The following is a 26,476-nucleotide window of genomic DNA, read 5'->3' on the forward strand; positions in this document are numbered from 1 at the left end:
TATGATGCAATAGCCACATGTGGTTTCTGGGCTGGCACTTAAACGGCTTTTGGTTTTGGCGAGACAACAGAGGAACTCAACACACGAAGTGACTTTGCTGAACTTTGGAGAGCACAGGCCTCGAGTCAGACGACAAAAAAGAATCTGGATTTTGCTGAGTGTGTGTTCTGACCGGGGTTCTGACTAAGTGATTTCCAACGCTTTCTGTGGAGACCAGAGTCACTAGCTCGGGCTAGTCAGTAGCTATCCGCTTCCGTAGTATAAAAGGTGCGTATCATATATCAAAACATATAATTACATTATTAGTTATGTATGGAAATTGTCAAATCAAGCATTTTCAGGTGCTAATTAACATTAAAAGTTCTCAAAACACCCCTTAAAATTTAAGAATTATGCAATAGATAAATCTAATATCAGTTTAATATCTTTTTTGAAACCTCAGCTTGATAAAACAGGCTCATCATAAAAAACAAGTTGATGTTATGCTACTTCTAAAAACCAGGTGTCATGCAGCTAGCTAACTCATCTGGAATTAACTATAGACAGTATATGCTACTATGAATTAACCAACTATGTATTACTGCTTTACAATAGGGTAGTTTTGGGTTGTGCAATAAAATTATTAGCTAATTCTCATATTTTGTAATTCATGAAATATTCGTAATTCGTTCAATTACGTTGCTATGCACTGCTAAGGAAGCGTTTGTTAAACAAACCGTTTTTACCATATTACACACAGAACTATCTTCTAAACTGTTTTATAGTGTGACTAATGTGTTTTTTCCCACAAATTCTCTCGACAAAGCCTCAAAGCTACTCTTCATTTTTGTTCGCGTACGTAAGGGATACGCCCCCTTTCAACTGGAAGCGATAGGCTATTCCTGGTAGTGTACGAGGCCTGCACCGTTGTTTTTCAGTTGCTAAATGCCTGAAAACCTCAAGGGGAAGGTAGTCTGAGGAAAGTCACCCACCACACCCGTATTTCAGTCCGCCGAAAAGAAACCACCTCAGAGCAAAGTTTACCTGTGCAGAAGTTTAATACAGACTTCATTTCACTTTTACTTCTTACGTAAAAGCTGCTTTTACCGTTATTAAACGATTTTGTTCTCGTGGGTGTGTACGGACAAACATAGATAGGTAGATAGGTACACACACACACTTTTACGAAAACAATTTCAGTAAACCAGGCGCGCCCACAGCCGGCCTTTGGCCGGCTGTGGGCGCGCCTGGTTTAAATAATTTAATCATTCCTTGTTATTCATTGTTCAATGTATTTTGCACTACATACAAAAGTACTAATTTTTACCTTTAACTCACAAAATCTCTACAGCACACCATACAATGAAAGAAAGCCCTTAAATTTCTCTACCCAATGCTGACCATACAAACGGGTATATGTTGCCATAGCGACAGTTGTTTACTGCTGATGATGACAGGCGCTCCGTACATTAGCCTATTGGAAAATTTAATTATTTCTGCAGGAAAATCCCAATTTACAAGCTGTTATCCGGCCTCAACCAAATTTGGTATCATTCTATGCAGTGAAGGATGCTTAATAAGACTTCGACCGTACAAATTGTTAAACAGGTTGGTTTACAGAGATATGTTGAAAAACGTGTTTTTACGGGCATTCTGAACACGTAAGTTTCGTGGTAAAAGGCTCCATTTTAGCTTCTCGTTTGTTACTACATGAAGAACTTACACATGGATCAAATCGCCTTTCATCGAGGTATCTGATAAACCAAACCTCATGTCTGTCAACCATAGTACGCGGAAATTATGGTGCCTTGTTTAGAAGACAGTGTTATTTTATATGAAACAGACTTAGCCTATTCGGAAATGCAGAATATCTTGCAAAGTTTTGATATGTACCGTAATCTAGTTATGTATGATATAGCTATTTCCCCACCATCCGACTAATTGAAACCTGTCTAATCAGGTCACTGAACATTGGCTAGATCCCATAAATTTACAAACATGACTGGATTTTGGAAAAGGGAACTCCAAATAGATTCTGTTTCCCATCCTTCCCCCCATGCAGGCATACCTATTTGTATGCGGGTGGGGAGGTCCATTTCCACTATTCTATTGTGAGATTGGCAGCATTATTTGTCTGCTCCCAGCCATAGCTAACTGCATAAAAGCTTGCTCAAGCTTGTGCTTTAATAGTTAACACAACTCGACACAAAATTAAAATAGTGTTGATTTTATAGCACACTGACACACGAGGTGACATCCCTGAAGGATCGATTTTACTGAGTCTGTATAGTATACAAGAAAATGGAATAATACAGAACAATGGAATATTGTAGTACTGACAGGACATGTACAGTGGAAGGAAACAGTTGGAGTGGCCAAACCTATCAAATTGTTCATCAGTATTAATTGAGATGGCAGTTCAGTGGTTCAGTTTAGCTGGACAGCAGTTCAAGTAAAAGAATTCAAGTCATACAATTAACTTTCCAAGGATAGTGAACATGCTTATACCAGAGATCTCTGCATCAATGCATTGCCTTTCAAAGTATTTCCGGCACTTGCATAATAGCCGCTTATATTTGTACCCACTAACTAAGGTAGAAAATCTCACAAGAAAGTCAAAAGGGGTGGGGTGGGCAAGAGATACATGAGATGGATTGCAAAATGGAGGGACATCACGATTAAACTCCAGATATGAAGTTACAGGGTATCTCTGTATAGTGGTTAATTTGTAGCAGAATAAACACAGAAATCATTTGGCTAAGCTGTTAATAGTGCACCACTGATTCTCATCAAGTCAGGTCCTTACCAAGGCCAGAAATCATTATTCAAGCCTGCCACATTACACAGAAAAGATGGCTCATAAAACCAGCTGCCAGTAGTACTGAGGCTTAAAATCAATAGTATGGTGTATGGCAGGTACGGTACCAGTGGCGTAGCTACCATTGAGGCAACTGAGGCAGCTGCCTCGGTAAAAAATTCTCAATAATTCAGGCTGAGCAGGCCTGAGTTTTGACACCCTGAGTTTTCTACTCAAATGTTACTACTAGACAGCATTACTACCACACATAATAGAGTCTATGGCTGTAGTAAGCAGGGCCAGAGCCCACGGTGACACGGTCCAGCATTGGCTGGACCACTTTTTGCATGAAAAGATCGAGATACTCTAATAGAGCAGTCATCGTAATATACTCTAATAGAGCATTCAGTACAGATTACAGCCACTGCTCTCGTTACAGTGCTTGGTCTAAATCTTATATGTTAATTGTACTTTTCAAACTGAGTTCCAGTGAGACAACTGCATGGTATTGCATTGAGCTAATTGATCGTTTCATATCATGCATTAGCAGTTACAAATACAGCCTCCATGTGCCATTTCAAAGCATGTATTTTCAAAATTTTCCTTGAAGGAGCATGTTCCCATACTCCCTAGCTTGACGTGCTTAGCACATGTAGTTGAGTACCACATGAAAGAGATAGCTACAAAATATCACATCACTGAGATCAATAAAAGTAGATGGCCTCCATGCATTGCAGTCCATCAATGACCTGACCATGCAAAATATCTTCGGTGGAGTAAGTCAGTTTTTTGTGTTGAGTAATAATTGAAGCATAGCAGAGCATTACTTATGACATGTAGAAAAATACTCTGAAACAGTTTCTTCCATCCAACCAGAGAGTCAACTTGCAAATGCTGTACCACCGATACTTGAAAGTTTTTGTGAATCAGTTGAGTCAGAAGCAGACCCTCTCAACTTTGCCTCGGTAAAATTTTTTTCCTGGCTACGCCACTGGGTACTAAAGGGGTTTCACTGGTTTCTGGAAACCAGTCAGCTTTTTTAAATCAAAAAATAATGGAAGGGGCTACTGAACTGAAAGGTTTTTCACGGATGACACAAATTAACTGACAGTCATCCATCTACTTGAGTATCAAGCACACTCTACGATTAGGGTATGCATCTAATAGTTGCCCCATGTATTCATAGTATTAAGGGTTTCTTCTTTTAGGTTACATTCTTCTTAGCGTACTTCTTAGGTCACATTTGTAATATAGAAAAGAAAGGGAGTTGGGGAGCTAGCAGCGGTAGCGCGACTGGTACACAGAACCATCACACTGATGGTATTCAAATCCTGGATGCTGCACTTTTTTTTACTGTCGGTTCAATAGCCAGTACGTTATTATTATTAAAGCTTTGCATTGGCCAGCACTGAAGGTCTGACAGCAACATGTGCTACAGCCCTTTGGATTAACCTAACCCAACAAACTGGAACTGGAGACTTGAAGAATGTAATGTGCAGGTATAGGCAACCTTCCTTGTTTCACTTTTTAGCTATTCCCTTGTTTGCAACTTTTTTTTTCTTTAATTCCTAATTTTTCCTTATTCTTGTATATATACATGTAACTGCAATTGCTTGTAGTAATGTAATAGCTATATTTTATTTTGTGTATATGGCTATGTGAGATTAGTTGCACACACATTTACGGTTATCACAAACTATTTTACTATCATTTGATCAATTTAGAGAAATGAAGAGTATTGTTTTGCTGATGACAGTAATCACTGTGTGTGTCATTCACACTGAGGCACGCCCCAGAGGAGCACCAAGTTCAACTTGCAGTGACTTCTTACCTCGACACTTAGCAAACCAAGCGACTGGTCCAGTTCCATATGTTGTAAATGTGTCTAGTATTGGCGCTTCCTACTCTGGAGGACAAACATATCCAAGTAAGAGTCATTTCCTGTACAAGTATAATTGTGCGTGTTTAATTCTTGAAACCTCTGGCATTCTATACTAGACAATAATGCCCAAACAAAGAATGCTAAATTTAGCAAAGTGATTATATAAATATACAAATAAGCAGTAAAATCAATTTATCAATATCCTATTAATTATCCTTTTCAAATTAAAATTTTATGCATTCTCAATGTTCTTGTTACATATAATAGTATTCTAACAAAGTACCGTATAGCTGGTTATTTTCTAAGGGTTTTTATTTTTGGATGTTTCGAAGAGGCCTTTCTCTTCAAAAATAAATTCCTAAGTCCTGTTGTTCTTCAAAAATAATTTCCTACAAGTAAAAATAGTGTGCTTCCACGTGATCGCCGACAACGCATATTTGCTCCTGTATCAAACAGTACGGTAGTACTGTTTAGTAGGGATTGCATCAAAAGTAACACACACCGCCTAAAATGCTGCCTTTAAAAATCATCCTAGAGATGTCACGCCACAAAAATCACCTGACGGTGAGATCAGCAAGTGATTGGATATTACTTGAGTGGAAATTGTATTAGTTTTTCCTGTTAGTTGAAACTAAGCTCCAGACAACTGAAAGGGTCTGTTCCTTCCGGCCCGGGTGAATAGAACGCGGACCATCGTACTGAGACAGGTCATAGATCTGATCGCCACTGCTACTACAATCAAAGGTAAGCTATGCACGTTACTACAGGCCTATCTGTGTACTTCCAATTTTGGCACAGTACGTACTTTAATAAGCTGTACAGGAACTTAATAGCTAGCTCACAAGTTAATTACACTGTAACTAGCTGTGCTACAGCAAAAAACTAAACAAACTAGTGTTTTAAAAAATTGCTAATTTAAATGAAGTAGGGATCTATGCAATGAAAAGTAATGAAACAAGAGATGAATAATGGTATTACAGTTTAGCTCAATGGGAAAGTCCCTACTTTGGCACATTAGCTATAATTTTGCTCAATGCCAAATGTAGAGACTTTCCCACCAAGCTATGCTGTAATACCATCATTCATCTCTTGTTTCACTACTTTTTATTGCATAGATCCCTATTTCATTGTTAAATTAACTTTTTTTAAAAAAATACTAGTTGTAAGTTTAAGCTCAGCATTATTAATAAAAGTTGAACAGTATCATTACTGCATCAACAGCCACTAAACTATCCTTAATGGCCATTGTTGGGAATCACTGCTGTCTGCTGCTGCTGTACCAAATTGCCAGTGGCTGTTAACTATTCCACTTATAACTCAGTCTTCTTTCCAGTGTGCAAAAGTGGAGGTTATTGCATCCTAATTCCATCAGTAAGGCAAGCACATGTAGACTCTATGTATTTTTGTAATTTGTGACACAAATTTATTTTTGCTTGAAATCCACCTGTACTTCGAAATATGCATTCTTCGAAATTAAAATCTTCGAAATTCAGATTTTACTGTTCCTATAAAAACTTCTGGTTTGAAAATAACTATGCGGTATTAGGTATTTGGATAAAATGAAACAATTAAATTAATGTTTCAGCACAACAGCCATGATGAACAACAGAAAGATAACTAAGTTTTAGAAATTTTACACAAGATTTAGCTTTGGCAAGCTTTAATAGTAAACAAAATTGTGTAATATCTAATTGTATACAATGAGGATACGGTCTCATGATTGAATTTTCATATTTTGAATATCTGTTCATATCATAAGGATATTCCATGTACTTTTTCGTCTTAGTAATACATATTGGTGTGCCATATATGGTATAGGGCGGAGGGAAACTGTTGTAGGTATGTAATAAACAAGTGTGTGTCATACAACAAAAAGTAGGTGATTTTTGCTGAAGAACACTTCTTCAAGTGATAGCATTGTAACTATGATGAAAAAAGCTGTACAATGATGTTTTCACAAAAAAAGTAGAGAAAGGAATTCCAAAATTCAGATCACACACCTCCAAGATATTAAATATAGCATTGACCATTTAAATCTTCTAGATCACATAAAACCACCCTCTTTGAGAAAAAAAGTGCGTAAAATCTAATCCAAAACAGCCAAGCTGTAAAATGAGTGTGGGTGTAAAAGGTTGTGACCCCCAAAAATCCATGGTGAAATTCAAATGGCAAAAATTTTAAAACAAAACAATTGTGCTGCTGAGTAAAAATTCACCTGTTATTAAAATTTTTGCTATTTACCTACCATCACAGCCATTTTGCTTTCAGCTACAATAGCGGTCAATGAAAAGTTCCCGTTGTGTTTCTGTTGGGTTGCTCTGCGTTTGCATTGCGGTTGCGTTGCATTCGCTATGCGTTGTGTAGGGCTGCACCGATTCCACTTTTTACCGATACTTCAATTACCAAGTGCTCAGCTGGGAAGTATCTGCAAGTACAAGTACCGATACCAAGTACCCTTAAAGTAGCTACTTCATAGTGCACACATTTATTATATAGTGCATTTCATGGTATTCTTGTATACGTTTTCAGTATGGTTCATGTTTATAATGAAGTAGCCAATCAAGATTCACAAAGAAAGAAGTCACTGAAATGCATACCAGTGGATATTCCAGTATTCTTCTGGAGAAGCGTAGATAATATCATAATGGTCTACAAAAACACAAAATTAATATTCTAATACTGAAACAGCCACTTCTACCTGATTGCTCTATTAGAGTTATTGACTGTTCTATTAGAGTATATCGATCTTTTTCTCAGTAAAGCGTTTTCACACATAGATTTCAACATAGATCAGTAATTTTACTGGTAGTTAGCTATTAGTGTTATACTTGATGCTTTAGGCATCCACTGTGCTAGTAAAATAAGCAAGTACAAACGAACGTTATTTTATTCTAGCACGTGATAAGAATCGGTATCTGCAACAATATAATGGCCGATTCCGATACTCCATGAAAACAGCAGTATCGGCCCGATACCGATACCGATACTAGAATCAGTGCAGCCCTAGCGTTGCGTTAGCATTCCTCGTTGCCTTCTATCTGCTTTCTGGTTTTCGTGCATTTTTAGGCTTACCAGTTTACAGAGTATTGAAGGAAGGCTGGTAATAAATGGACGAGACACAGGATTCAGCAGCATGACAGTCAGGTTAGTGATCATATAGCTATCTTTTGTATTTGTACATTTCTATAATTTAGATTCTATCGAAAGCGCCTACGGTGACCAGCCAGGAAAGTCTACCGAGTAGGAACTGGACTGAAAACTACCACAAGCACACACACAAACATTATGAAATAATTTGCATAGCATATTTATTGAAAGTTTAATAAGCGATTCATTTGCTAACTGGCTGTGACTGGGCTCAAAAAGTCTACAAAGCAGCTGAGTTAGTCGTCAATGAGGATATATCCATATAAGCTGCCATGAGTTACACAAAATACAAACTGATTAAGCTAACCTATGGCTGTGAGAGCGTAAATCCGAGCCCAAGCTGCTTAATCACTAAATGGGTGTGACCATGGGGGTTTAAATGGTAACAGTTATTTGTTTTGTGAAGTGTCAGTTGGGAAAGCCACTACTCGGCTACATATAACTAGTTGCCTCTTACTGATGTTAGTATAATGCAGAACATTAAATGAATATTTCTAGCTACATAAGAATGAAGAGTTTCGTCTCTGGCTGGTAGGTTAGCCAGTTGGCTGTAACTCCTCTTTGAGTTCCTCTTCCCTCACTACTGCTGGCAAAGTAAATGTTGGTTGTCTAGCTGGATAAAAAGTAGACACACATGGGTTAGAAACAGCTATATAAACTATAGTAGCCATCAGATAGAGTACATGCTAGGCATAATTTTTGTTTGTAAACACCATTCGCTTGCCATTAGGGAGATTACAGCTAAGATATAACAGTAATTATAATAATCTTTGACTATTAATTAAATCGTATAGACAACAGCTGTTATTATCAATGGCTTAGCCTACATTGTGCTGTTGTAGTTTGACGGAGGTTTTTACCACCGCATACTCCTTTTTGCTAGTGAAGCATTTGGAATGAATCGGTAGCTAATGAATCGGCAGCTCTTGCTTGTGTCACCACTGTTAAAATTGTAAGCCTTTATAAAATAGTTTGAAATTGTACAGCCACCTGCTTGTTAGGAACTAGGATTGCTTGTGTTCCATTTGCGTTCTTGGAAGCCTTCTCTAAGTGGAGCAATTGTGTTGCATTTTTTAAAACACTTGGCGAACGCAACGGGAACTTTTTTTTGACCGCTACTGTATGTTCAGCCTATTACACAGCCTACAAATGAAGAACAATAGAAGTGCCTCTGCAATCAATCGAGTCACCGTGAAAAATACATACAATTCGTATGCTAAAACTATCAATTTATGACTCGTAACTGAGTGGCCATCACGCTTTGCTTTCGGCTACTTTAAGCCCATTCCACAGCATTATATGCAAAAAACAGTAGAAATGCCTATGTAGTCACCATGGAAAATGCAGACAATTTCCATAAGGAAGCCATCATGCTAGCTACCACGAATCAACATATTGAGTTGTCAGTGAAAAGAGATGGGACACAAAGAAGGACAAAGGTAAGTCTGTGATGTGTGCATTGTACATACTGCAGTATGCCAAAAGGCACAGCTCTGGACAAAGTGATGTCAAACAGTGAAAGAATCAAGTACATAGCTTTAGCCATTGTCGACTGAAAACATTAGTCAATCAGTCAGTCAGTCAGAAAATTCGACTAAATAATTTTTTTTTTAAATTTGAACTTTTTGGAAGCATTTCAGATTGTACTGAAAGCTCTTTTGGGCTTGGTTATACCTAACCAATACTGCCAAGGTGCTATGAAAGTATTGTGAGGCTGGTTTTAGGGTGATACTTTTGGCCAGAAAAGATACTTTTGGCCAGAAAAGCCATGATCCCTAATATACAGTACTACTGTACTGCATGATTCTTCTACACTACTGCAAGGTATTTCTATGATGATTATTCCATCTACATGCTAGTATTCAGCTCACTCTTCTAAGCAGTTTGTCTGTTATACATGACTATTGGCTTTTTTTATTCACTAAACTCAATCGTGTAATTATAACACAGGTTAGGTTTTGTGTACTCTTTATCTCGATTCATTTCAAACCACGCAAAGGAATTCCTACAACATTTCCTCCATTTATTTGTGTATAGCAATTTTCAAGTCATCCCTTCAAGGGGTTTGCCCTGTGGGCGTGACTAAAATTTGTTCTTATTTTACATGAATAATCAGTCATAGGTCCTGAATCTTCATCGGGTTCCCACCAAACTTGGTACTGAGATTGGCTTTATTGAGCCCTTTAAGTGAGCCAAATTTCAGCCTGATTGGAGTACACATTTGTGTTTTATGGTGGATTTTGCAAAGTGTACAAAATGAAGGAGAGGAAAAACGAAATTAAAATGAAACTTTGGCCGCTCATATCTTGGAAATGGTTAAGGGATTTCTTAACTTTGGTATGTATACTTCCCTACCTGGAAGGCACTTCTGTAACCAATTTGGTTTCAATCAGATAATGGCAGATCACAGAGCAACAATGCGACTGGATCTGTGAAAACCCAACATAATGGTGCAAGCCTAAATTTTCAGTTTAGGCTATTTGATTGTGATGGGGAAAATAATTACGTAAATGAAAAAAAATTGTCAAATTTTTAAATGCTTTGGAGAAAGGGTATTATGATTAAAACCTGGATATCATCTTATTCGCCTACTCAAGGGGAGTTTTGAAAATCTTTTGTTTCATAGCAGTAGACTAAAGGATATGTGAGTTATGGAAATTTTTTACATCATGTCGAAGCGATTGTACGTGATCAATCTTTCTTCACTGATTTTGTCTCTTTATGTAATGAAGAAAGGTGATAGAAGAAAAAAACTTACATACAAATGGACTTCCTTATTCATAGTGAACATGATGGTACAAGTTGCAACTCTGTACTGGATTACATGTGTAAGTTATAGCGGTTTTTGTTAGTGAATGTAGTTTATTTTCCCAATACTTACTGTACAAATCGATCTTTCTGCTGTTGCTATTTTATAGGGTTATAACTCCAAAAGTTGTTGGCATACAAGGCTAAAAACTTGGCCAGAGCACTTGGATAATTAGATTGTAAATATTTAATAAGGCCATCATTATATTGCTTGTTTCCCGTCACCCAATTGAACAAAAACTTCTGCAGGCGGGAGGTGCACTTTTCTCTTGTTATTTCAGTCTCTGACTCCTCTGTTAGAGTATCTTGATCTTGAAGGCTGCCACTCATGCACCCTGTTGAACAAGAGTGGAGGGACTTCCACGCTTCTGCTATGTTTATATGCACAGCTAATGCATTTACCTTAAAACTTGGTCACTCTTTGCCTCCTTCTGTCATGAAATAGTGCACTCACGTGATCTCTAATCAAATAAAATTGGTGCGGCTATCAAAAAATTGATGCGGGCGGTGACGGGAAACAAGGAATTTAATAATGATGGCCTGATAAAGAATTTGATAATTGTGCTATTATGTCCGGTTTTCACAGATCCAGTCACATATGTGTGAAAATCACATTTTCTTTCAACTATCATTCATTATACATGGTGTGGCGTGCTGGCTTCTTGGGCCACATGACATACTACCGTGTGTCTTGATTTCAATTTACTGTAGTGTCATTTCAATATCATACAGTACAATAGTACTGTATGGTAGGGACGACGAAGATGTGGGCATGGTCTACGAAGATAAATCAAGCCAAAATTATCTTTGCAAACCCTTCACGGCCACTTGACAGTATTGGTCAGGTATAACCAAGCCCAAACATGCCTTCAGAACGACCAGAAGCATTTTTGGTTAGGTAATACGAAATTTTGAAAAAAAAATTATTTTTACGAATTTTCTACTGCCTCACTGCCTGCCTGCCTGCCTGCCTGCCTGCCTGCCTGCCTGCCTGCCTGCCTGCCTGCCTGCCTGCCTGCCTGCCTGCCTGCCTGCCTGCCTGCCTGCCTGCCTGCCTGCCTGCCTGCCTGCCTGCCTGCCTGCCTGCCTGCCTGCCTGCCTGCCTGCCTGCCTGCCTGCCTGCCTGCCTGCCTGCCTGCCTGATGCGTTCAGTCAAGCGTAGTGGAAAATTGGCTACAGCTACAGCCTTACTTCTTTGGCGGAAATGCTTCGAATTTCATGGAGATGAAACTTAGTATTTTAAATATCCTACAATGTATGCGCTATTGCTTACTGATTTTCCTTTGATCCTTCTTTATTATGGCCATTGCTCATCAGTAGGGCTTCCATATCAATAGGGCTTCCATAATCATTGTGAATGCACGTGTTATCGCACCAAACTTTTAGAATACGTTTGTGATTTGACGTTTGGTTTATACAGGATCTATCGTACGTCGTCGACAAGATACACGCGTAAGACATCTTGTTTAGTATTAGTATGTTTGTTGTTTAGCAGCTAGGTTTAACTGCTTGCATTTCTGAATGCATTTCTTTGCGACTAACACATTCTTCGCTATTACAGTATTAACACTTCTTTATGTATCCTTGCATGTGTTTACTATTGTCTACACAAGTCAGCAAAACCATATACATACATGATTGGAGTAGTCAAATAATTATCTAAAGCTGTTAACACTATTAAGTGTAAAATGCATATACAAAACTTCTAATTCAATGCATGAATAATAATGTATTAAATGCATAATCTCATAGAAACCCTGCATATTATGTTTTGTCACAATTCCTTGTCAGTTGTCAGTCGCTCCAGCAGCATCGTCCTTATGTGCAACAATTACTTATTGTGTTCCACCATATTCCCACTACAATGATCAATGTGTACTGTATAGTTAACCTATGACAGGTACAAAAAAAGCATAGCTTATTTGGTAACATCATTGTTAACAAAGTTATAGCTAACGAATGTGTAAAAGGTAGAGTAGGGCTTATCATACAGTACGATAGTAACTGTATAGTAGGGACCACAAAGGAGTAGGCGTGGCCCACAAAATAATATCACCCAAACATCAGCCTCAATTTTCCCTTACAACGATGAGGCAATATTGGTGAGGTAAAACTAAACCCAAACAAGCTTTCAGATTGACCCGAAATGCTTTCAACAAGTTCTTGATTAAAATGCTGTGTAACGGGTTGAACATAGCTGACAACAAAGTGTAATGGTAACTTCACTTTTCACACAATAATTGATATAGCTGGGGCACGCGGTGCCTTTTCAGATGCGGTGTGCGTGGGATCACCAGCTATAATAAAATTATTTACAAAAAAGTTAACAAACAAGTACACGAAAAAATTTGGAATTTTCAGCTAGAGTAGGATTGATAAAAAGTACTGAAACAAGTGCATAGGGGTAGTGAACAGTACTAAAATACAGTTAAATAATAAGACGTGTTATATCCCTACTGTGCTTAAGATGCCATAATGGAAATGCACAGTAGGGATATAACACGTCTTATTATTTAACTGTATTTTAGTATTGTTCACTACCCCTATGCACTTGCTTCAGTACTTTTTATCAATGTACTGTCGTCTCTACTCTAGTTGAAAATTCCAAATTTTTTCGTGTACTTGTGTAATTATTATACGGTAAATGATTAACACATTATAGTATTTGACTGCTCTGAGTATTTTAGTTTTGTGTTGAGTATGGTGTGGTAGTAAATAGTGGAGTTTAGTATAAGCATCTAGGAATGCAGTTAACATTAAATGTTTTCATAAAATGTATTGAAGCCATTGGGAAAACGACGACAACCAACAATAAAATTTTGGTTACTTACATAGTATATGTTCCAATTTCTAGATAGGAACTACATTGATTTTTCTTTCATAGTCTGCTGTTAATAGGATCTAATCCAAAACAGCTGAGCCAAGCTGTAAAAAAAGTGTGCGGCCCTCAGAAAGGCTATGGTGAAAAAAGATGTGAAATCCAAGGTGGCGGCCAAGAAATGGCTGTGATGGTAGGTTAATGGTAAAAATTTTAATAACAACAATTCAGGTGAATTTGGTGCCACTTGGTCTGGGCACAAAATTCACCTGAGTTGTCGTTATTAAAATTTTTACCATTAACCTACCATCACAGCCATTTCTTGGCCGCCACCTTGGATTTCACATCTTTTTTCACCATAGCCTTTCTGAGGGCCGCACACTTTTTTTACAGCTTGGCTGTTTTGGATTAGATTTCATTTCTTTTTGCATTTGTATACCCCAAAGCCGGCCTATGGCCAGCTTTGGGACTTTTTTAACCTAAGAAAAGATGAAGTAGATGTACTTTAAATATTTTATCAGTAAATGTACAAATTATATATACTGTATAATACATATGTGACCGGATTTGCAAAAAGGGGTCTTCCACACACATCCAATTTGCCAACTTTGACAATTGATAACTTCAGATTGGAAAGAGCTATTGCCTTGAAGTTTGGACAGTGGTGAGCACCACTATAGCTGAATAAGTGGTGACATTTTCAGGTTAATATGTTACTTGAACACTGAGGTATGGTCTCCAACGTTTACGGAATTGGATGTGTGTGGAAGACCCCTTTTCGCAAATCCGGTCACATAATATTATATTGATTACAGAAATCTCCATGGTAGTTTCTTTGTAACTGAACACTCTACAAGGTGACTTCTTCTAATTGCTCTCTCTACAGGGTGAATTGTTTGTAGCTGAACGATCTACAAGGTAACTTCTTCTAGCTGATCTCTCTACAGGGTGATGTGTTTGTAGCTGAATTCTGTATAGGTGATTTGTTTGCAGCTGAGCTCTTTACAGAATGGTTTCTTTGTAGCTGAACTCTCTAAAAGGTAACTTCTTCTAACTGATCTTTCTACAGGGCAATTTGTTTCTGGCAGAATTTTCTAAAGGGTGATTTCTTTGCAGCTCAATTCTCTACATGGTGGTTTCTTTGTAGCTGAACTCTCTACAAGGTAATTTCTTCTAGCTAATCTCTCTACAGGGAGATTTGTTTGTAGCTGAACTATCTACAAGGTAACTTCTTATAGCTGATCTCTCTACAGGGTGATTTGTTCGTAGTTGAATTCTGTACAGGTGATTTGTTTACAGCTGAGCTCTTTACAAAATTGTTTCTTTGTAGCTGAACTTTCTCCAAGGTAACTTCTTCTAACTGATCTTTCTACAGGGTGATTTGTTTGTAGCTGATCTATCTACAAGGTAATTTCTTCTAGCTGATCTCTCTATGGGGTGATTTGTTTGTAGCTGAATTCTGTACAAGTGATTTGTTTGCAGCTGAGTTCTTTACAGAATGGTTTCTTTGTAGCTGAACTCTCTACAGGGTGATCTGTTTGTAGCTGAAATCCCTACAAGGTAACTTCTTCTAGCTGATCTTTCTACAGGGCAATTTGTTTGTAGCTGAGTTCTCTACAGGGTGTTTGTTTGCAGCTGAATTCTCTACATGGTGGTTTCTTTATAGCTGAACTCTCTACAAGGTGACTTCTTCTAGCTGATCTCTCTACAGGGTGATTTGTTTGTAGCTGAACTCTCTACAGGTGATTTGTTTGTAGCTGAACTCTCTACAAGGCGATACTTCTAGGTGATCTCTCTACAGGATTCCTTGTTTCTAACTGAACTCTCAACAGGGTGATCTGTTCATAGCTGAACTTTCTACTGGGTGATTTGTTTGCAGCTGAACTCTCTAAATGGTGGTTTCTTTGTAGCTGAACTCTCTACAACGTGACTTCTTCTAGCTGAACTCTCTACAAGGTGACTTGTTTCTAGCTGATCTCTCTACAGGGTGACTTGTTTCTAGCTGAACTCTCTACAGGTGATTTGTTTGTAGCTGAACTCTCTACATGGTGGTTTCGTTATAGCTGAACTCTCTACAAGGTAACTTCTTCTAGCTGATCTTTTTACACTGCATATTTGTTTGTAGCTGAGTTCTCTACAGGGTGATTTGTTTGCAGCTGAACTCTCTACATGGGAGTTTCATTGTAGCTGAACTCTCTACAATGTGACTTCTTCTAGCTGAACTCTCTACAGGGTGACTTGTTTATAGCTGAACTCTCTATAGGTGATTTGTTTGCAGCTGAACTCTCTACATGGTGGTTTCTTTGTAGCTGAACTCTCTACAAGGTAACTTCTTCTAGCCGATCTTTCTACAAGGTGATTGAGTTTTTTGCAGCTGAACTCTTTACATGGTGGTTGCTTTGTAGCTGAACTCTCTAAAAGGTGACTTCTTCTAGCTGAACTCTCTACAGGATGATTTGTTTGCAGCTGAACTCTCTACGTGGTAGTTTCTTTGTAGCTGAACTCTCTACAATGTGACTTCTTCTAGCTGAACTCTCTACAGGGTGACTTGTTTTTAGCTGATCTCTCTACAGGGTGACTTGTTTCTAGCTGAACTCTCTACAGGTGATTTGTTTGCAGCTGAACTCTCTACATGGTGGTTTCTTTGTAGCTGAACTCTCTACAAGGTAACTTCTTCTATCTGATCTTTCTACAGGGTGATTTGTTTGTAGCTGAATTCTCTACAGGGTGATTTATTTGCAGCTTAACTCTCTACAAGGTGACTTCTTCTAGCTGAACTCTCAACAGAGTGATTGATTTTTTTTGCAGCTGAACTCTCTACATGGTGGTTTCTTTGTAACTGAACTCTCTACAAGGTGATTTGTTTGTAGCTGAACTCTCTACAGGGTGATTTGTTTATCACTAATTTTATTTCAGTTGTTCCTTATGTGGGGCAGGATATTGTTGTTTTGATTTGAGGTGGGCCGATGGTTTGTAATGCGACTTTAAATAGGTTTTTTAGTTTACATTACTTGTTTCCTTTTGTTTTGTCCTTCTTGGCATTAGTTCATTTGCATTTTTTGCATAAAGTGGGGTCGAATAATCCTATGGGTTTGCCTTCTGATGTAGAGAAAATACCGTTTCATCCTTATTATACGGTAAAGGATTTATCGGGAAATATGTTATTTTTTGTTTTGTTTGTTTTTATTGTTTATTTTTTTCCGGATTATTTGGGTGATGCCGAGAATTTTAAGGAGGCCGACATTTTAGTTACTCCTATTCATATTAAACCGGAATGGTATTTTTTATTTATGTATGCCACTTTGCGATCTATTCCGAAACTCTCTACAGGGTGATCTGTTCATAGCTGAACTCCCTATAAGGTAACTTCTTCTAGCTAATCTTTCTACAGGGCGATTTGTTTGTAGCTGAGTTCTCTACAGGGTGATTTGTTTGCAGCTGAACTCTACATGGTAGTTTCTTTGTAGCTCTACAATGTGACTTCTTCTAGCTGAACTCTCTACAAGGTGACTTGTTTCTAGCTGATCTCTCTACAGGGTGACTTGTTTCTAGCTGAACTCTCTACATGGTTTATTTCTTTGTAACTGAACTCCCTGCAAGGTGACTTCTTCTAGCTGATCTCTCTACAGGGAGATTTGTTTGTAGCTTAACTCTCTACAGGTGATTTGTTTGCAGCTGAACTCTCTACATGATGGTTTCTTTGTAGCTGAACTCTCTACAAGGTAATTTCTTCTAGCTGATCTCTCTACAGGCCGATTTGTTTGTAGCTGAACTCTCTACATGATAGTTTCTTTGTAGCTGAACTCTCTACAAGGTGATTTCTTCTATAGCTGATCTTTCTACAGGGTGATTTGTTTGTACCTGAACTATCTACATGATGGTTTCTTTGTAGCTGAACTCTCTACAAGGTAACTTCTTCTAGCTGATCTCTCTACAGGACAATTTGTTTGTACCTGAACTCTCACATGATTGCTTCTTTGAAGCTGAACTCTCTACAAGGTGATTTCTTCTAGCTGATCTTTCTACAGGGTGATTTGTTTGTAGCAGAACTCTCTACAAGGAAACTTCTTCTAGCTGATCTCTCTACAGGGAGATTTGTTTGTAGCTGAACTCTCTATACATGATTTGTTTGCGGCTGAATTCTCTACATGATGGTTTCTTTGTAGCTGAACTCTCTACAAGGTAACTTCTTCTAGCTGATCTCTTTACAGGGTGAATTGTTTGTAGCTGAACGATCTACAAGGTAACTTCTTCTAACTGATCTCTCTACAGGGTGATTTGTCTGTAGCTGAACTCTCTACAAGGAAACCTTTTTAACTGAGCTCTGTACAGGGTGAATTGTTTGTAGCTGAACTATCTACAAGGTAACTTCTTCTAGCTGATCTCTCTACAGGATGATTTGTTTGTAGCTGAACTATCTACAAGGTAACTTCTTCTAGCTGATCTCTCTACAGGGTGATTTGTTTGTAGCTGAATTCTGTATAGGTGATTTGTTTGCAGCTGAGCTCTTTACAGAATGGTTTCTTTGTAGCTGAACTCTCTACAAGGTAACTTCTTCTAGCTGATGTATCTACAGGGTCACTAGTTTGTAGCTGAATTCTCTACATGGTGGTTTCTTTGTAACTGAACTATCTATAAGGTGACATCTTCTAGCTGATCTTTCAACAGGGCGATTTGTTTGTAACTGAACTCTCTACAAGAAAACTTCTTCTAACTGATGTCTGAACAGGGTGAATTGTTTGTAGCTGAACTCTCTACAGGGTGATTTGTTTGTAGCTGATCTCTATACAGGTTACTTATTTCTAACTGATCTCTTGAATTCTGTTCAGGGTGACTGCTCTATTAGGATGACTGCTCTATTAGAGTATCTCGATCTCGCACTTGCTACACCAAGTTGGATTTCGTGTTATAACTCCGTGGCTTTAAGTCTGATTTTTCTACACCATTGAAGAGCGTTTCTAAGATGATAACTCCATCTGTACAGCGATTTTCAAAGCATTACCCCAAGTGGTTTATCTGGTAGGCTTGGCAAGCATAATAATAATAATAATAATAATAATAAAAATTAGCTAATCTCGATTGCATAATTGTTACACACTGTTGATTTTTTCGCTGTATCTTCCTGGTTTTTAGCTCGATTTCTTTCAAACCACAAAAGGTTTGAGGTTCAATAGTTAACCTATTCACCCACCGATTTTCAGCTTCTTCCCATACGCGGTTTACCCTGTAGGCGTGACAACATATTGGTGTTATTTTTCGTGCATAATCGCTCATAACTCTTTGCCTGTTTATGGTATTCCAGCCAAAGTTGGTACAGAGATGTGCCTTTATACCCCCCTTCTGTGTGCCAAATTTCAAGGCAATCGGATAACGCGTTCGCGTTTTATAGCAGTTTTTGTAAGTGTGCGAAAAGAGGAAGAAAAATAAGAAGAAAAAAAAAACGAAGAAACTAAGCCAATTTTTGAAGTCGCATATCTCAGGAATGCCTGAAGCGATTTCGCTCAAATTTGGAATGTGGAGTACTGAAGTTGGAGGGAATGTACACAGCAAAATTTGTCTTGTTTCATCAAGGCAGCACAGAGCTACGGAGGTGCGAAAATTGCATTTTCTTTCTTCCTGTCAATATACTCACGGGGTTGCGCGCCGGCTTCTTGGGCCGCACGACACACTACCGTGTGTCTTGATATAGGGTCAGTGAGTTATGGAGCCATAAAGTTTAAGATTCGAAACAATATTTCCATGGCTGATATTCATGAGTTTCTACATGAAAACCAATTGGCAAAGGTAATACATAGATAATTTCATTTATTCCATGGAATATGAATGCTACAATCCATCAAATAGACTGACAAGCAAACATGTTGTTTAGTGCACCAGTAAGCACTATCCAGATGATCCTAATGCTTGTTCATGAGTTCTTCAATCACAAGCATCTGTTTGTATTCCTCAATACTGTTTCCAATACCAGTTTGTAACTAGCCAACCACACAACCTATGATGAATAGCCAACCACCAAAACGTGTAGAAATCAATGTAGTATCCAGTGTTCTTTAGAACACTGGCATATCTCATTTTGTTTCTGTATAACGAACATTTTGTGTTCAAGGTTGTCAGTGTCCCAATGGTTTCTGTACAGTTTATGGCTAACCACAGCGTCCAGTGGTTGTGAAGCAATTAAAATATTTCCCACACTTATGCTAAACTCACTACCATGGACCTTCTATAAAGAGGATGGTTTATCCAAACCCACCAAACCTTCTGGATACAGACTAGGGTTGGGCAGTATTTCAATAAATCGCCAATATTGTCTAAGCAAGTGCTCGCAATACCATTATCGTATGTATTTTGCCTTCACAATATTATCGCATAGACAATATTTATTGCATTTATCATCTAATTTGTGTCTCTTCTAGGCCTCATATTCGATACAGTTCGTGCATATTATTGCTAACTATGTCAGTTAGTTAATTTGTTAGCAAAGAAGTTGTGTTTGTAAACCAATTCTTAGTGAAAACAAGCAGTCATATGGAGTTTTCAAATTATGTGGTTGTGTTTCAATTTTCACATGCAATATTGCAATAATCGCATTAAATGACCAATGCAATAATCGCATGTCACTAATTCAATATCGCCCAACCCTAATACAGACCTGTTCCTTTCTTAGTACAAATTTCACTATTACAAAAAGAATCATTCAGTACTATTGATATATATTCCTATACTTTTTCTGGATTTATTATTTTATTTTTTTGCAGTCATGATATGTGGCACAAGTACTGATACTGATTTCAGAGGATTTCTGATTCAAGCCACAACCTGTGCAGATGGAACTCCAGTTGGAATGTTTATGGAACCTTCAGCAGGCTCAGATGCTAATTATAAGACAGTCTGTAGTGGCAGTGTATGTTCATATTTTAATTATTCTAAATATTAGTCTAATCCAAAACAGCCAAGCTGTAAAAAAAGAATCCGGCCCCCAAAAATGCTATGGTGAAAAAAGATGTGAAATCCAAGGTGGCAGTCAAGAAATGGCTGTAATGGTAGGGTTAATTTAATAACAACAATCAGGTGAATTTGGTGCCGCTTGATCTTGGCACCAAATTCACCTGAATTGTCGTTATTGAAATTTTTACCATTAACCTACTATCACAACCATTTCTTGGCCACCACCTTGGATTTCACATCGTTTTTCACCATAGCCTTTTTGGGAGCCGAATTCTTTTTAGCTTGGCTGCTTTTAATTAGATATCACTTCTTTTTGTATTTATATACCCCAAATAGGCCGGCTTTTAACCTATCTTTTTTTCTTTGTTTAACTATTTTTGATTTTATCAGTAATTGTACAAATTATATATTTATTACATGCCAATTATTCCCTACAGGATAACTTGTTTGCAGCTGATCTATCTACTGGATGACTTGAAATGTAGCTGAACTCTCTACAGGGTGATTTGCGTGTAGCTGAACTCTCGACAGGATTCTCTCTACAGGGTGACTTGTTTCTAGCTGAACTATCTATAGGGTTATCTGTTTGTAGTTAAGCTCTCTACATGGTGACTTGTTTGTAGCTGAACTCTCTGCAAGGTTGATTGTTTGTAGCTGAGGGTAGTTTCTTTGTCGCTGAACTCTTTGCAAGGTGATATTCTAGCTGATCTCTCCACAGGGTGATTTGTTTCTAGTTGATCTCTCTACAGGGTGACTTGTTTCTACCTGAACTCTGTACAAAGTGATCTGTTTCTAGCTGAGCTCTCTCTTGTTTCTGGGTGATCTCTCTATAGAGCAACTTGTTTGTATAGCTGTACTCTCTACAGGGTGATTTGTTGGTTGCTGAACTTTCTACACAGTGACTTGTTTGTAGCAGAATTCTCTACAAAGTGACTTGTTTGTTGCTGAACTCTCTACAGAGTGACTTACTTGTAGCTGAACATTGTATGAAGTGACTTGTTTGTATACCTGTAGCTGAACTCTCTACAAGGTTACTTGTTTGTAGCTAATCTCTATAGCGTAACTTGTTTGAATAGCTAAACTCTTTACAGGGTAGTTTCTTTGTAGGTGAACTCTCTACACAGTGACTTGTTTGTAGCTGAATTCTCTACAGAGTGACTTGTTTGTAGCTGATCTCTCTACAGGGTGATTTGTTTATAGCTGAACTCTCTTCAGCATGACTTGTAATGTTCTGAATCTCTAGAGCAATATATTTTTGGCTGAACTGTCTATAAGATTGTTTGTTTGTAGCTGAACTCCCTACAGAATAACTTGCAATGTAATAGAATTCTATAATGGAGTAAGTTATCAACGTGAATGAATGTTCTATTAGGGTGACTGTTCTATTAGAGTATCTCAATCTCATAATTGCTACACGTAGTTGGCTTCTGAATCATAACTCAGTAGTTTGTAACCCGATTCTTCTATACTACTGCGAGGACTTTCTACAATGATTATTCCAGCTACGTACCAATTTTCAACTCATTGCTCTAAGTGGTTTGCCAGGTAGGCGTGAAGCTTATTGGTATTCTTATTCACGAATCTCGATTGCTCAGTTGTTACACACCTTTGGTTTCGAGTCATATCTCCATGATTTTTATTTTGATTACTTTCAAACCACCAAAAGGCACTCCTATCCAGAAACCAATTTTCAGTGTACACCCTGATAACCATTAATTTTGTTCATTAATAATATTATAATTGTTGACATAACATTTGTAACAAAGCTTTGGTAACACTTTCAAAAGAAACTTCGGAGGATGTATTGTACATTCGTTACACACCACAATTTATTGTTTATAGAACTAAAATTTTGATTTAGCATTACCAAATGATCAACCAGGCTGGTTGTGTGAAGCCTTACTTGGTGCAGTACGTACTTGAGTCAGTTTTGTGTTTACATTGGAACCCCTCTAAGATGGACACCATTGGGAAAATGAAATATGTCATTTATATGGAAGTTACCTTATTTAAGGCATTTTCTAAAAATTTAAAATAATCAGTTTTAACGAGACTAGACCAAGTGGTGGGACAAGATGTTATTGAGCATGGATTACCTGTATTGTGTGATCCCTACTACACTACCCAGACAATTAGGCACCACAAAAAGTTTATACATGCTCCCATAAAGACTTATCCAGATTACTCTGTATTTGATTAGTTATCAAGATGGTTGGCTATACAAATTATGTAGTTTTATCCTGTAGTGCAGTTTATTCTTAAAGTGCACCAGCTACTATTTTCAGAAGACCTGGGTAAGAAAATTAACAGCAGTACTTGTATATGAATTCATATGGCTTCTCATAACTTCAGCACTTTGTCTTGCTTTTCCTGCATTAGCTAAATGATGTAGTTTCATTGATCGTTGTAACTGACAATGAACCTTTGTTACTTTTGTCCACGATTAGCGAGGTGTTGTACTGTAGTGCTTGCCATGTCTGGGAATTGTGCAGTGTCCAGTTTACGGAATAGAGAGGTGTCCGCTATTGAGGGGGCATTAATACACACAGGTATTGGAAGTTGCATTTGGGACTTTATTAATTGTCCATTATAAAGAGGCCGTCTGCCATTCAGGGGTGTCTGTTAAGAGGGGTTCCACTGTATAATTGCTATTAGCAAACTGGTATGTTATTTTGCATAATTTATGCTGATGATATGGAGTGACAAATGTTTCTGTTGTTAAATTCAGCTAATAATCACTATAGTAGAGATACAGCATTGTAATGGAACAACTGCAAAGAGCATTCATATCTCATAATGGGATTTTGAATTCATAGTTTGAGGATAGTATCTGCTGGCATATTACTATATATGGGAAACCTTTTATGCCAGTACATTGTTTATATATTCACATATAATTTTATCATAATTTCATACCATTATAAACTTTGCTATGAACCACATGATTTCATATGTGTACATGTGTTGGTGTGATTTCACAGTCTTCAGCTACCCACACTAGCAGAACTGACAAGACATGTGTTGAGCTAATGTGGATTGCACCATCTAGTGGAACTGGTTGCATTCGATTTAGGTTAGCAATATCAAGACTCACGGTAGTGAGGTGCGCGGCCAAGAAACTACAAAGTGAACGCCCAATTAAAAGACGCACGGCCACTGCTGTGAGTTATTTACGTGTAGGGACAGTTTTGCAATATTAGCCCGGATTACGCAACATCTCTCAATAGTTTGACCGGTATTGAACGCATATTTAGACATATTTCGCTTTATTTCTCAACCTTGTGTTACACCTAGTGTCACCTTATACCAGTCAACGTACCCATGTTTGTACAGTCCATGTAGCACTAACATTATCTAATCCTGGTTTGTTCATACACGTATTTTCTTCGATCAAACCTCTAATCCCTACAATAGCTTTTAAAGACACGATTTGGATGAAAGTCCTAATGTCTGATAAACAAGTTGTAAAAGCATGTAGAACTGTAAGTTCCCTAGGGAAGTTGTTTTAAGCAGAAATCTTTTAAACTCCATTTAGTGCCACGCCTCATGCGAGGCAGAAACAAGGTGTGGAAGCGTAAAGAATGTACAATCTCTAGAGAAGGTGTTCCAAGCATAATTCTTGTTGCCACACCACACATGGTGTATTAGATTTGTTTCATAAAACTTCTGGTGGTGCTCAAACCAGCTTGTTACATAGCATTACCCACCCTAACACCAAGTAGTCACTCCCATTGTGGCTTTCATCATGCATGTCACTTAATTAATACACATGTTACATAACAAAATATATCGAATTAATTGTTTGTGACATTAACAATAAAATGGGATAGTTACATAACCAGTTTAGTCCCATAACAACTGTACGCCCCATCCTGGAAATTCAGAAGATTATAATCAACTGAGATAATGCTAAGATATTACCAGGCCAGATGAATCTCATCATCCATGTACACTTGACAATTGAGAACTAAAGAACACACAAAACATTATAAAATTCCTCTGTCTATAAACTTACCCCCCGAACCTTGATCTTAGTTGCCAAGTTACGTATGTATACCACTGCTAGTGAGAGAACCGCATGCCATGACCAAGTACCCTGTACCTGTAAAATCGATAGGCGGGCATTAAATACAATACAGCTAAACTCTGTCACGTTTTATGCAAATTACAGATTTGGGGACCTGAAAAGTCATCACACCCTTGAGGTAATACAAAATTTCTTGAGGTAATACAAAATTTCTTAGTATACACAGACTGACTTGGAGATCTACAACGTCGACCTTGATGTTACTACAGTCCATGTATACACTTGACAGTCTATAAACCTACCCCCGAACTTTGATCTTAGTTGCCTCTAGCCAAGTTACATATGTAGCACTGCTAGCAAAAAAACCGCATGCTATGACCAAGTACCCTGTACCTATAAAATTGACAGGTGGGCATTAAACACAATACAGCTAAAAATCTGTCACTTTTTGTGTAAATGACAGGTTTGTGGACCTCACAACCTTGAGCTATACAAAATTTCTTAGTACACTGTACCTGTAAAATCGACAGGCGGGCATTAAATATAATACAGCTAAAATCCATCCCTTTTTATGCCAACTACAAAAAGATCACACATTATATAATTCCTCTGTATATAAACTGACCTGAACCTTGATCTTAGTCGTAAATTTACATATGTACCACAACCGTTAGTGAGAGAACTGCATGCTATATGACCAAGTACCCTGTACCTGTAAAATTGACAGGCAGGCATTAAATACAATTCATCACACCCTTGAGGTAATACAAAATTTCTTAGTATACGCAGACTAACCTGGAGATCCACAATGTACTTGATGTTACTACAGTCCACGTACACTTGACAATTGAGAACTAAAGAACACACATAACATTATAAAATTCCTCTGTCTATATTAACTTACCCCAATCTTAGTTGCCAAGTTACGTATGTACCTCTGCTAGTGAGAGAACCGCATGCTATGACCAAGTACCCTGTACCTGTAAAATTGACAGGCGGGCCTTAAGTACAATTCATCACACCATTCTTAGTATACACAGATTAACCTGGAGATCCACAACGTACTTGATGTTACTACAGTCCACGTACACTTGACAATTGTGAACTAAAGAACACACATAACATTATAAAATTCCACTGTCTATAAACTTACCCCAATATTAGTTGCCAAGTTACGTATGTATCACTGCTAGCGTGAGAACTGCATGCTATGACCAAGTACCCTGTACATGTAAAATTGACGGCAGACATTAAACACAGCACAGCTTAAAACCTGTCACTTTTTACGCAAATGACAGATTTTGGGGGCTGAAAATTCATCACACCCTTGAGGTATTACAAAATTTTCTTAGTATCTCTTTTTTTAAAAACCCTCAGCAAAGCATCTTGCTCTACAAGTGGCAAACCAAGTTTATAAGTTGTCCTCAGGACACAGTGGCCGTAGCAGTTTTATTCATTGAAAAGTACAGAATGATTGATATACTCTAATAGAACAGTCAGGCAATAAAATTACTTTAATAGAACAGTCATCAAACAATATAGCTGAATATCTACATCTCTGTCTGAAAACACTTCCAGATCCCAGATGCAATCTCAGGCTGGTTTTTCAAGATGGTTGCATTCCCCAAGATCACCTAGAAAAACATGCTTTGCAAATAAGTACTTTACACACATCTTTGATAACCCTCACTCTAGCCATTACTTGGCCTGATCAATAAATTGCAGTAATTTCCACTGGATCTTGTCCTAATAAAAATTAACAGCTACTATAGGATTGTATGTTATATGCTCACCACTTATCAGCAGATTTGTTCTTGGTTGCAACACCTCTACAAAGCAGAATTCATCATACACTCCCCTGGCTTGAACATTGAGTCTATAAATTATATAACTGACAAAAATTAGTAATATCCCCTCAAAAATACCTTTGCTGTAAAAAAAAAAAAGTGCGTCCAAGAAACTACAAGTATCTGTAATCCCATGTAAGCTCAGCTGTTGAAAAAGACTCCATGAAATGAACTGGTAACTGAACGAGTTGATATCTGGAGCAGCCAAGAATCAATATTACTACAA

General features: G+C 37.8%; 1 protein-coding gene and 2 long non-coding RNA genes across 4 annotated transcripts in view; 1 reads left to right on the forward strand and 2 right to left on the reverse strand.

Moving 5' to 3' along the window:
• Nucleotides 1-36: 36 nt before the first annotated feature.
• LOC136240548 (uncharacterized) overlaps nucleotides 37-26,476 on the forward strand; it is a 48,096-nt gene continuing 21,656 nt past the window's right edge. For both annotated transcript variants that reach the window (XM_066031541.1, XM_066031542.1), the window contains exons 1-4: nucleotides 37-267; nucleotides 4,501-4,703; nucleotides 20,187-20,332; nucleotides 23,358-23,449. In XM_066031541.1, the coding sequence (XP_065887613.1) occupies nucleotides 4,505-4,703; nucleotides 20,187-20,332; nucleotides 23,358-23,449 (437 nt within the window). In that variant the 5' untranslated portion in view covers nucleotides 37-267; nucleotides 4,501-4,504. The remainder of the gene's footprint in view (nucleotides 268-4,500; nucleotides 4,704-20,186; nucleotides 20,333-23,357; nucleotides 23,450-26,476) is intronic.
• LOC136241641 (uncharacterized) lies at nucleotides 24,297-24,957 on the reverse strand. Its single transcript, XR_010694363.1, has 3 exons — nucleotides 24,706-24,957; nucleotides 24,401-24,478; nucleotides 24,297-24,343 (listed from the first exon to the last, which is right to left on the reverse strand). It is a non-coding gene; the product is annotated as an uncharacterized lncRNA (long non-coding RNA).
• Nucleotides 25,140-25,632, reverse strand: LOC136241640 (uncharacterized). Its single transcript, XR_010694362.1, has 3 exons — nucleotides 25,557-25,632; nucleotides 25,308-25,508; nucleotides 25,140-25,257 (listed from the first exon to the last, which is right to left on the reverse strand). It is a non-coding gene; the product is annotated as an uncharacterized lncRNA (long non-coding RNA).

This window comes from Dysidea avara, chromosome 12 (assembly GCF_963678975.1).
Source record: "Dysidea avara chromosome 12, odDysAvar1.4, whole genome shotgun sequence".
Taxonomy (NCBI): domain Eukaryota; kingdom Metazoa; phylum Porifera; class Demospongiae; order Dictyoceratida; family Dysideidae; genus Dysidea; species Dysidea avara.